General features: G+C 40.4%; 1 protein-coding gene across 1 annotated transcript in view; it reads left to right on the top strand.

The window, feature by feature from the left end:
* Positions 1-9,962, top strand: part of si:dkey-5i3.5 (uncharacterized protein LOC565091 homolog) — a 19,276-nt gene extending 9,314 nt beyond the window's left edge. Inside the window, 3 exon segments of the mRNA XM_020511697.2 lie at positions 4,974-5,424; positions 7,847-7,973; positions 7,975-9,962. Coding sequence (XP_020367286.2) covers positions 4,995-5,424; positions 7,847-7,973; positions 7,975-8,209 — 792 coding nt within the window. The 5' untranslated portion in view covers positions 4,974-4,994 and the 3' untranslated portion in view covers positions 8,210-9,962.
* Positions 9,963-13,558: the final 3,596 nt, after the last annotated feature.

Raw genomic sequence — 13,558 nt, 5'->3', positions numbered from 1 at the left:
GGGGCATTGGGTTCAAGACCAATGATGTATTGTTGAACCCATTGCTTCCAGTTCTGGGTGACATATTTCCAGAAGGATGTGAATGTATTTGAGAAAGTACAGAAGAAGATCTATCAGTGGTTTCAGTGGGGAATTTCAGTTATGAAGATAAATTGGAGAAATTAGGATGTTTTCTTTGGAGAAGAGAAGGCTGAAGGGCAATTTGATGAGGTATTCAAAATCATGAGGGTCTGGACAGAATAGGTAGCAAGAAGCTGCCACTTGTGAAAGGTCAGGAACAAGAGGACACAGGCACAATGTAAAGTGATTGGAAAAAGAAGCAAAATTGATATGAGAAACAACTTTTTCAGACAGTGATTGGTTAAAGTTTGGAATTCACTGCCTGATAGTGTGGTGGAGGCTGATTTGATTGAGGCAATCACAAGAGAATGTCCATCTGAGAGGGCCACTAGAGCTTTGGATCAGCATCTAAGCTGAAAGATGGTACTTCCCATAGCACAGCAGTCCCTCAGCCCTGCATAGTGAGTATGATTCAGGATTTTGTGCACAATGGGGTTTGAATGCATGACTTACTGTTTAAAGGGAGGAGTGCTACAAATTGTCAAAAATGAGGTAATTTGTTGAAATCTATGAACTTGTGAAAGCGCAATGCAAAGGCAAATTTTTGTGCGATTATAGCAGTCCCAAGAAAAGAGATATTCAGGCACCTAGTATGAATTAATATGGGTGTACAATTGGGAAGAGGATCCAATCATGGTCTAGCCAAGTATGTCATTCTTACACTCTTACAGGTGGGTATCAGCAGCAACAACTTACATTTAAATAGCACCTTTTAAAATAAACACCCTTTTAAAGTAAACACATCACAGAAAAATTATCAAAAAATATTTTGGTACCAAGCCATTTACAGTAATAATACCAAAGACTGGCCAACAGTTAGGTTTTAAGAAGCATCTAAAAGGGTGGGGGAGACAGATGGAGATGTATATAGGGTTAGGAGGGAATTAGAGTCAAGGCAGATGGATGGTGGAAAAATGAGAATCAGATACACGAGAGGCCTGAATTAGAGGAGCACAGTGATAGTATAGAATTGTGGAACTTGAGGAAGTAACATATAGTAGGGAAGGGCCATATATAGATTTGCAAACAAAGGTGTGAGTTTTAAGATCATGGTGTCACAAACCAGGAGCCAGTGTAGGTTGGTAAACACAGTGAACAAAGAACAGGAAAATATGAGTAAATGTGAGACTGTTTTCAGTTGGTTAGGTGATCTGCTATCCAGTTCTTGGTTGTTGGAGAAATACTAGTCAAATTAAATTTGTTAGTGAAGGCTGCTCATTGAACTCCTGCTCCTTTCCCCTAAGAATCATGCTAGATTTGAATTTGTCTTTTACCCCAGTCCAACTCCCAGACCTAGGTCATGTGATGGCAACACAGGCAGGTTGTGCTAACTGACCAGAGATTAAATCTGGAATCTCCAGTTATTGACAGTTGCCCTTATAGTTAGCTGATACAAGCCACTATGGCAAAGTCTGGCAACATTGTTATAACTTCATATTAGGGAGTGTGCAGTCTCTACAGACACACAAAGTTTGAGATAGCTATATACAAAACATATGGAACTGAGCTATGCAACGGAACCTGAAAACTGACACTGGGAATCAGGTGTACCTATTGTAGAGGGGGAAAGGGTGATAATTTGGTGCATTTGAGCAAAGGGAGAGAAGACTGAGAGTGTTCCTGGTAAAGATCTTTTAAGTGGAAACGTTTGATAGGATATATGTAGAGATGATGTTTCTCCTTGCAGGTGAGGCCAGAACTGGGAGCTATAAATATAAAATTATCGCTAATGAATTAAATTGGGAATTCAGGAGAAGCATCTTTACTTGGAGAATGGTTATAATGTGAAATTTGCTACCAAAGTGAGAGGTTGAGGCAAATAACATTTAAATATTTAAAGATAAGCTACATAAACAAATAGGATAATGGAGAAAATCCATGGAGGAAGAGGTAGCTTCATCTCATGCCATTGTGCTGATGACAGAAAAGTCTGATCTGAGCGAGGCAAGTTAATCCTACTTCAAATGCTTCATGTAGAGTGGTTATCAATTGCCATGGGTTATTGTTTCCACTGCTGGGTCCTGTTCTCAAGCCACTGGTCATCACGGTAACACATTCCAACGCACAAGTAACGTCACCATTTTCTTTCTCAGCCCCATAAGCACAAAGGGAGAAAGAAGGATATTCTTTGGGTTGGATAAAGATCAGCTGAAGAAGCTCAACTGATGCTCAAACAGAGTGGACTTGTCAGGTTTATTTCTGTGCAGTGGGACTGGGTGATTTGAAAAGTGTCTATTCAAAGTCCCAGAAGGCCTTTACAAAGCTGCAGGCGAAAGGAGAAAAATGCAGATGTGACTAAAGGTTTTCCTGCAGATTGTGTGTGGTATGTTTTGTATTGCGATGTGGCTAGCATGAAAGCATTCAGTTCATTTTCATTAGAGCATCAAAGGTTGAGCAGCTACCCCTCCTCTCCTTTACCGCCACCCCCAAAAAAAAACACTCGCTGCCTTCAGATTCAGCAGAAGGTGCAAATTGTGCTCCTGTCTGGTATTTCTAAACCAGGAGACTGCCGAGCTTAACAGGCCCTCACAGGAGCCTTCAGGGAACGCAGCTATGTGGTAAAAGGAGAAACAATTTAAACAAAACAAAAGAAGGACTGCGGCCTAGTGATTGTTTCTAAGTTGCAGAGTACAGCTTTGATTCCAAAATTTAACTTGTATTTAATGTACCAACTGAAATGTAATTTAATCACAGTTCTTTTTGATTCTGAGGAAACTGTAGTCAAATTACACATCAATAACGTGAATTATATTGACATTGTTAAATCCAGGGGCTGTGATTAAGTTGTCAGTTGGTTGATGAATTTGGGGCCTGTGCTCAAATCATTAGTTGGTGACTTCACAAAGGTGTTGTGTAGGCTGTCATAGGTTCTGAGGGCTGCACTGGTCCAAAGGCTATTGTACAACAGTCAGTGAAGTCAACTCACTAGGTATAAGTATTTAAATAGGAAATCCTACTCAGTGGCTAAACTGTATAACCACCACTGTTAGTCTAGTTAAATGTCAGCTGAGCTCAGTGATAGCACTTTCATCTCTGAGTCAGAAGGTTTTTGATTCGAGGCCCATTCCTGAGACTTCACTGTTAGAAATCTAAAACGTCAGGCTGGTACTTGTGGAGTGCTGCACTGCTCCAAGTGCTATCCTTCTCATGAAATATTAAACCAAGGCACATCTGCACTTTTAGGTACAAGGAAGAAATCCCACTTCAGTATTTGAAGAGGAGGAGAAGAGTGCTCCTGTGTTCTGAGGAATATTTATCCCACAAATAAAATCTGAAATGGGGGATGTGGCACTTTATTACATTAAAGAAGGGTCCCGACCTGAAACATCAACTTTCCTGCTCCTCTGATGATGCCTGGCCTGCTGTACTCCTCCAGCTCCACACTGTGTTATCTCTGACTCCAGCATTGGCAGTTCTTACTATCTGAGTGAGTTATAAACCCCACTATGAAGCCGCCCCACTTCTGAAGGTCCCGACCTGAAACATCAACTTTCCTGTTCTTCTGATGATGCCTGGGCTATTGTGCTCCTCCAGCTCCACACTGTGTTAGGTCTTTGTAGGAAGTTCTTTTTCACATGCTAGCTGCCACATTTCTTGCATTACAACAGTGACTCCACTTCAAAATAGCTTTATTGGCTGTAAAGTGTTTTGGGACATGCTGAAGACAAGAAAGATGCTGCATGAATGCAAAATACTCTCAGAATCTCCACAGCCTACAGTAGGAATAGGGATATTAGACTGAGACTGCGGAGGTGATGGCCTAGTGGTATTATCACTGGCCTGTTAATCCAGAGACCCAGATAACATTCTGAGGACCTGGGTTCGAATTCCGCCATGGCAGATGGAATTTCAATTCAATAAAAATATCTGGAATTAAGAATCTAATGATGACCATGAATTCATTGTCAATTGTTGGAAAAACCCATCTGGTTCACTAATGTCCTTTAGGGAAGGAAACTGCCATCCCTACCTGGTCTGGCCTACATGTGACTCCAGACCCACAGCAATGTGGTTGACTCTGAACTGCCTTCTGGACAATTAGGGATGGGCAATAAATGCTGCTTAGCTAGCGATACCCTCATCCCATTTACAAATAAAGGAAAGGACCTCGCTTACAGAAGCAGGCAAAAGGAGCTGTAACTGAGAAATCAGATAACTTGTGAATGTAATGTGGGATTTTAGGAGTTGCTAGAATTCCTGAGATTGCTGGAGATTCCTAGTGATACAAATGCAAAAAATTCCTTGCATTCTGTCACCCAGTGTTTATAGGTTTAAAGTAAAAATTTGGCCATAGGTGATGGAGTCACGGTGTGAGCGTGTCTAAGTTTAAAGTTATCCTGTTTGTGAATGTAAAGAACATTACAATTATTTAATAATTTCTTAAAATATATGACAGGTATAACTCTGATAACAGCATCAAAGCAATACTTTCTTTGTGTTGGTTCAGTTACACATGAACGTTCAAAGATGGGTATCACTGTCACCTATAAAGATGAATTTCAATGCAATTAAAATACTTCATTAGAAGGCAGTTGAAACAAACATTCTCATAGAAGAACATGAATGTTTCTGGTCCAAAAAATGTTAACATTTTCATTGCAACTTCTGAAGCCAATTGAAGAGAGTTTGCTTTTAAAAATGGAGAATTCAGCACTGCCTTCTCTCAGGCTGTCTCTCCACACCTCCCATTGTAATTATGAGATTGTAGAAAAATTAAAGCTCTTGTCTTTGTTTTAACCAAGTTGAATTTTGACATGTTACATTATTGTGTACTAGTATTGTGGAATGTACTAATTTTAATGCTGCTTGTTTTCTTTTCTATCCCCTTTCACACATATAAACCCCTCACCCAGTTATGATATGCTGCCGCGAACATGATGATGAAAAGACTGTCCACCACCATCACCTTCTGTGGAAAGAGCCCTAAAACCCTGGATGATGCACGCAGGCCACTCCTTCTACTCCTTCCCTGGTATGGAGCCAAGCCCCATGCCATAGATCACTACCGGCAGATTTATTACCCATATGGCATCAACGTTCTAACGGTGGAAAGCAGCATCTGGCACTTTCTATGGCCACAGAATGGCTTGTCCTACGCCTCTGAGTCATTGGACCTACTCCAGAGCGAGACTTTCTCCTCACGGCCCCTTCTCATCCACGCGCTCTCCATCAGAGGATTCCTCTTTGCCGAGATGCCTGTAATCACACAGAGAGATGTACAACGTTATTCAGGCTTCAAGGAAAGGATTATGGGCCAGATCTTTGATAGTTTGGTTGCGGGAGATATGGAAGTCCTTGCGAAAGGTGAGGCACACCTATCGTTTAAAAAAAAAATCAAGGTGTTTCTCCTAAAAATATTAACATAAACTGCAAACCAATGTGGAAAAGACTAGGTGAATTTTAAATGTAAGGGAGTTATGCCAAATGTCATGTGTTATGTTTGAATTCCACAATCTTTGGCATATCTCAGGATTGAACTCAATTGGGATGAGGCCCCACCCATAGTCTACTGACTGCGCCCACATCAATAATGTGAGATTCCACCAACTGCAGTTGTTAAGAAGGTTGTTCAAATTATTTATCCTCAGATGTACAGGCTCCAGTCAGTTCACTTTCTCAAACCAGAAAAAAAATTCCCAAGAAGTCAACTAGCACAAAATGCAGCTATTAGAGGCTCCAGTAGAGTTTCTTTTAGTAACTCGTTTTAAATAAGCTTATCGCAGGTGGAGGATTGGACAGCCTAAATAAAAATACTTGTTTTTGTTGATAACCAGTTTCACTTTGGGCCATGCATTCCACACCCAGACTTGTGTGGAAAGAAGTATTTCTTTTATTTTTGCGACTATTACTAATTTCAAGAGATTCCACATCATCTGGTCCTGGATCATTTCTTGCTATCATACTTATTCTATCTCCTGCTAACAAAGCTATGCCAGTACCCTCCCCTTCCTGTTTAAAAGGTCACATACCCCTGAATAGTTGCCAATTTTGATCTCCTTGTAATTATATCACTATAATGGCTATAAGGTCATACCCATTAACCTGTATCTGAGCCATTAATTAATTTGTTTTATTTTGTATACTAACATACATTTAAGTAAAGAACCATTTAATTTTGCATTTTTTCCCCCATTTGATCTTGTTTGTTGCTATTTTTATGTATGAACACTTTTTATCCCTTCCCAGAATCATAGAATCCCTACAGTGTGGAAGCAGGCCATTCATCCCCTTGAATCCACACCAACCCTCCGAAGAGCATTCTACCCACACACACCACCTCCCCCCCCGCCACTGCCCTACCTTATCCCTGCAACCTTGCATTTTCCCATTTCTAATCCACCTAGCCTGCACATCCCTGTCCCACTCCTTTCCTGTCCAACTCAGGGTATCATGATCAAAATAGTTGCCCTGATTTGGCACCGTATCATACAGCATGGAAACAGATCCTTCAGTCCATGCCAAAGCCCTCAAAACATTTCCTATTCATATGTTATCCAAATATCTTTTTATTCTTATAACTGTACCCACATCCACCAGTTCCTCTGACAGTTCATTTGAGAAACGAGCCACTCTGTGTATTTAAAAAAAAAGTTGCCCTTCATGTCCTTTTTAAACCTTTCTTTTCTCACCTTAAAAATATGCCTCCTAGTTTTGAACTTCCTCACCCTAGGGGGGAAAAGAAACATTGCTAGTCTCCTTATCTATACCCCTCATGATTTTATAAACTCTATAATGTCAGCCCACAATAAAAACCAAAAGAACTGTGGACGCTGTAAATCAGAAACAAACAGAAATCGATGGGAAAATCTCAACAGGTTTGGCAGCATCTATGGAGGGAAATCAGAGTTAACGTTGGGGTCTGGTAACCCTTCCTCAGAACTGGTCACTGGATCCTGAAGGTCACCCCCCAACTTCCTACGCTCCAGTGAAAAACATCCCAGCCTATACAGCCTATTTTTATGACTCAAACCCTCCATTCTGGCAAGATCCTTGTAAATCTTTTCTTGAGCCCGTTCCAATGTAAAAATATCCATATCCTTTTGCTTTGAAAGCCGAGGTATTCCCTTTTCCAAACCCTGTTCCTCTAATTAGTTTAAAGCCCTGCTTACGGCACTACTTGTCCAATTCAACAGGAACCTAGTCCCAGGACGGTTCAAGTGAAGCCCATGTGGTTAGAACAATTATCCCAGCATTGCTGTCAATGTCCATGAACTGAAGTCCATTCCTCCTACATCAATCTTTAAATTACACATTTAATTTCTTGACTTTGTTTATCCAGTATCAGTTTACCTGTGGCTCAAATAGTAAACCTAAGATTATTACCTTGGATGTTCTGTTTTTTAAAGCTCCTAACTGTTCAGATTCTTTCAACAGAATCTCCTTTCCAATCCTAATAATTTTATTGGTATCAACATGCTCCATGATAACTGTATCCATCCCCTCCCATTCCAAATTCCTCTCCTCGATTTTGTTTTGATATAAATATTGAAACTGCCAAAAAGGCATTTACTGCTCCTGGTGTCCAGGCCTTAAATGCATCAATGCATTTCACCTTAAACATTCTGTGTGGCAATACATTCCACATTTTCACAGCTCTCTGGGTAACAAAGTTACTCCCAAATTCTATATTGGATTTATCGGTGAGTAGCTTTTATTTATGTTCTATTCTCACCACCAAGCACACACAGATTGTAATGCTAATCTATATATTTTCAATACATTCCAGGTATTTCACAGCTGCTGGCTCCTCCCATCTTCCAGCCATTCCTCAAAGGGGCCACACTTTTCTATTTCTGGCTTTTGAGTGGTTACACAGTCAAGCACTGCCAAGCTGGCATCAAAACTTTCGGGAAACAAGTACCACACCCCTATTCTGTTATTCTACTGTCAGAACGACTCTCTGAGCAACTACAAGGAAGTAGAGGCCCTGTTGCATCACTGGCAGAGGAAAGGCATCCCTGCAGTTGGGAAAAGCTGGAAGATTTCCCGTCATGCTGGCAATCTGCAGCAGCATCCTCAGGAATACCAAAGCGCTCTGCAGAACTTCCTGCTGTCCTTCGGCATAATCCATTTGCCATCCAAATTATAAAGGACGGTGAAAAGGACCAGGGAGCTGAGGTGCTGCATATCTGAACAGCATTCTGATTTGATTGCCTTCACATCCTCTTGGACTCCTAATAGAAAACCTTTTATAAACTTGTTAGATAAAATTGGTAAAAGGTTCCAATATTTACACATGGATGGATGTTTGGTTGGAAGGAAGGGAACTTTTAGAAAGTTCTATCAGGCCCAGCGCAAAATGTGAACTGCTGATTCATTTACGTACATTGCCAAAAGTGTCCTCGTTATTAAGTTAATAGAAGCCATTCCTTCGACAGAAAGGAACTGGTTTAATTTCACTGAATAGGTTCTTGTGTGATCAGCACAGATTTGCACGGTGTTATCACTTTCCTGGATATGTTAACTTTTCGTTCTCATTTGAGGCAACATTTTTGAGGATACCTGCACAACTCTACCTCAAAGTTTTAAGTGTTGTGTCCAACACAGAAAAAGGTTAAAAACAAAATTGAATTCTACTTGAGGTTTTTCAGAAATGACTATTTGAACATTATGGTATCAAAAGGTCACTTAAGCATAAACAAAGAATTGAGCACAAGATAAAAATAATGTTGTTGAACTTGGAACTTATTCTGAAATTATTTGAACCTGTTTCTTTTGTGCTTAGTGTATGTTTATAATTTGTGAATCTCAATAGCTTTGATCAGATTCAGAGAAATTATGCCTTTTTAATATTATCTTTGGCTCAATTGGAAACACACTCACCTCTGAGTTACAAGTTTGTGGACCATAGACCCACACAAGAGTCTTGAGCACAAAAATCAAGTGTAATGCTCTAGTGCAGTACTGAAGGAATATTTAACTGACAAATGTCTTCCTTTAGATGAGACATCAAACAGAGACCTTGTCTGATTTCTAAGGTGAAAGTAAGAGATCCAAGCGTCCTATTTCGAAGAACAGGAGGGAAGGCACCTTGGCCAATATTTATCCTTCAATCAACATTGCAGAGACAGACTGTCTGGTCATTAGCACTTTGTTGTTTGTGGGAGCTGTGTACAAACTGGTTGCTGCATCTCATATGTTGAACTGTTGCAAAAAAGAACTTCATTAACTGTAATTCACTTTGAGACTTCCTGAGGTCATGAAAGTTGCTATACAAATGCAAGTTTTTAAAAAACTGTTTGCCTAAATGGGCTTTGAGAGATTACCTCTAAAGAAAATAAGAATAAAGGCATTCTTGTAATTTATTTTAGATCACAGCGCCATTTGTAAAGAGAGGTACAATAGCATGTACCACTGTTACCTTTACAGCAACTTGTTGATTATCAATGTAACAAGTGTCATAGAGAAATTGTACTTATGTAACATCTTTCACAAATCAAGCAGCAATGAGATAAATGACTTTTTTTTTACTGATGCTGATTGAAGGACAAATATTGGGACACCACCAGGGATGAATCTTCATGCTCTTTATCAAATAATGCAATGGGATTCTTTCTGTCCAATGACAGGATAGACAGATCCCTGGTCTGAACATCTCTCAGAGATAGCACTATCGACAATCTACTGCCCGTCAATATTACACTAAAGCATTAGCCTGGATTATGTGCTTAGATTCGGACCTCAAGACTGACTCAGTGATAAATGTTTTCCCACTGAACCAAGTCAGGAACACCAAAGGATATTTATATATTGTATTTCTATAATTTATAATTATGATCAATTCGAACTTCATATTGTCACTGTAAATAAATATATTAGTTGCTTTCTGGCCTTTATGTTTAACATAGATCAAAGTTTGAGTATTTATCAGATGATGCGGCCGTAATGTGATGCAAGCATGGTGACTGAGTTCGGACATCTAATGCATTTTTGTTTATTCTTTCAATGGGATGTGATGGCCACTGGCAAGGCCAGCATTTGTTGTACATCCCTAATTGCCCTTCAGAAAGTGCCTGTGAATGACCTTCCTAAACCATTCCAGTCCATTTGGTATCAACTTTCCTGTAGACTGTCAAACAACAGCTTGGCTTACTATGCCATTCCAGAGGGTGGTTAAGAGTCAACCACATTTTGCTGTGGGTCTGGAGTCACATGTAGGCCAGACCAGTTAAGGATAGCAGATTTCCTTCCCTACCATTTCCCTACAGTGAACCAAAAAGGTTCATTTTAATCACAATCAATTATTGTTTCATGACCACATAAGCGTTCAATTCCAGATGTTTTATTAATTAGTTGAATTCAGTGTGCCCAACAGGTCCATGTGATGGACCCAGCATGTGGAGGAGAGAGTTAGTATGCTTTCCACTTCTGGATGCTTCACGTTTTCAGCCTACACTGTTGGCTAGCAGCAATACGAAAAAGGGTGCCCAATATGTAAGTCCTTCGCTGTCAGTGCACAGCTTTTCCATCGGGAAACCATTTACCACGGTTTCTCACAGCAGCAGACAAAAGCTAGGTCCCTTGCAGTCCCAGATTGAAACTTCAGAGAAACCTGGAAGAGATTTGACTCCCAGACATACATATACAGGCCTACTGCCACTTGGGCACAACCTGGCACTCATGAAGCAAACTCCCAGCTATAGATCAATAGATCCAGTGTCTTGTGTGGAACCTGACAGGGTTGAAAGCTAAAGAAATAAGCCCTGAAAAAATATTTGGATTGGAGCTAAAAGATAGATTGATGTCTAAATCTTTCCAATGACCTCTGCAATCAAGCTCATCCCAATGTAGTGCATTTCATTTCTTTCTGCTCAATCAGGCAGGACAAGAGGACACCCTGACATTTGTGCAGCCAGGGTCTTCATAAATTTTGCCCGTGCTTACACCCGAGAGAGAATGCTCCTGCTTCTTTGCAGAGCACTAACACAACACAAGATCACGGTTATAAGTAATAAAACCAATTCAATTACCATGACATCTGTGTGCTACAGTATGTTTTCGATGGTGGAAGAAACCAGATGTCCCCACTGGTCAGACCCCTGAAGCCAGTTAACTCTTTACAAACAAGGCATGGACCTGTTACGGTCCATCTGCTTCAATGGCCTCTTGGAGTTCCTCTGCTCAGCACAGGACTGAATCCATCACAGCAGACAAATAACTGAAACAAAGAGAAAGAAGATGTTAACTTTCTGATTGGCAGATCACATAACAGCATCAGAATCATGTGCAAGAGGTTAAAAGCCAACTTGCAGCTGCTTGATAATGTGTGTAGGACAGCTGTGATCTTCCTGGAACTCGATAAGCTAATTGATCACTGACATAGCTTCCATACAAATGATCAGACTCATTGAGGGCAGATCCCTGAAAGAAAAGCATTACATATTTATCTGGAGGGGGGAAGAGTTCAGAGGAAAAGCGCGAGTAGGGTGTATGCTTTGCTGAAAGGAACTCACTATTCTCAATGATAGAACTGTCTCCACCCAACCCCACCAATGGTTCAGAAGGTGTGCTGTCCATCCATTCTCAACTCACAAAGGCTGGTTAATCTCAACTATCTATGCTCTAACATTACTCATTAGTTCTGGGAAGAGCTTCGTCCTCTAATCAGCAGAATCCCTAAGTCAGAAGATCTTGAACTACTGGGAGATTTCAACAGGAGTAGGTGTGGTCTGTGGGGCTTGACATCACTACTTTGAGCATATTAACCAGAGACAGATAAATAGGAATGTATAGAGGCTACTTGAAAACAAGGTCAAAAATCTGTGTCAAGCAACTTTAGTGTGGATAAAGAGAGTTAACATTTGAAGCTAATGGGCTTGTCTAGTCTTTGTTGTCATTTCTGATTTACAGTACTTTTGTATTTTTGTTTAATTTACTGCCAGTTCTCATCCAGGATCTTCTACTCTGGAGAGGTTTTGCACTTCTCTGTGATGGGATTTCTGTTTTGTTTGTCTACCGTGTACATTTTCTTTTCTTTCTATTTCCATTCTCGTGTTTGATCAGGTACCTAAATAAAACACTTCCACGGCCACAATTTGTCAGCAACTGCCTGCAGTTTCAAGTTATTCCTTGTGGTTACCAACTGAATGTGGGAGACCAGCCATAACATTATTGGAATAGTTAAGTCAAGAAGCAACAGAGTTACAAATGAAGGTTTCAGCAGTAGATGAGTTAAAGTAGTGAAGTCAAGCAAGATTATAGGTATGGAAATGTACAGCCTTCGTGGTGACACAAATATAAAGTCTAAAAATCATCTCGGGATCAGATGTGCCACTGAAGTTATGAACAAACTGGAATAATTTCAAACTTTTCAAATTTGTGGGTGGTAGGACTGGGTGTAATGAGCATTCATGTGAAAACTGACATTGTGCCTTTGGATGATATTGACCAAGGTCAAAGCATTTGAGTGACTGTGATCTTACCCCACATCTCTTGTACTTTGCATTTTGTTTTTGCCTCTTACCACAGCTCTGTGATTCAATTCTACAATTGGGTGTCAGCTCGCTCAGTTGGCTGGATGGCTGGTTTGTGATGCAGAGTAATGGAAACAGCATGGCTCCAATTCCCACACTGGCTGAAGTTGCCATGAAGGAGTCTCCTTCCCAACCTATCCACTCATTTGTGGCCTGGTGCCCCTCAGATTAAACTGCCACCAGTTGTATGTCTCTAACGAGAGAGTAGCTCTATGGTCTGGTAGGGCTATGGTGACTAACCTTTTATTTCCCAAATCTCTGTTTATTATTTATCCTCAGAAAATAAAGACAAGGTGAAGATTGAGATGTTCAACAGCAATCATGATGTAGATCATGTTTCTGTTTCACTCTTCAGGGAACAATGGGAAGTTTTGGACAATGGAACACAATGGCACTTTCTCCGTCTCAGGGGGTACTCCCCTGGATTTTTCCATAGAAATCCATGCAGACAACCTCCTAACAGTCAACGCTCCGAATGGTTGTTACCTGTGCAGTGATCATAATGGAGTGCTGAGTGCATCAAACAAAGTTATCAACAGTGACAGCCTGTGGGAATTTTAGACTTTATCTGGACAGAGGTAAAATTTACCTCTACTCACCAGCTTTTGTTAATTTACTCAAGCAATGTTGATGTCTCTGATTAGGCCAGCGTTTGTTGTCCACAGGGCAGTTAAGAGCCAAGCACATTACTGTGGCTTTGGAGTCACAAATAGGTCAAACCAGGTAAGGATGACAGATTACCTTCCCTAAAACATTAATGAACTGGATGAAAGTGTTACTAGAATCAACAATGATCATCATTAGGTTAGCTTTATTAATATCAGATTTTTATTGAGTTCAAATTACACTATCTGTGAACCCACGTCCCCAGAACATTTCCCTGGGGTTCTGGACTATTTGTCCAGTGACATTACCAGTACGCTACCACCTCCTGAAATTCGAGGAAAATCAATTGAAAGATTGAA

The sequence above is a fragment of the Rhincodon typus genome, chromosome 22, assembly GCF_021869965.1.
Source record: "Rhincodon typus isolate 14 chromosome 22, sRhiTyp1.1, whole genome shotgun sequence".
NCBI lineage: Eukaryota > Metazoa > Chordata > Chondrichthyes > Orectolobiformes > Rhincodontidae > Rhincodon > Rhincodon typus.
The sequence above is the reverse complement of the archived record's forward strand: the minus strand, read 5'-3'. Positions and strand labels throughout refer to the sequence as shown.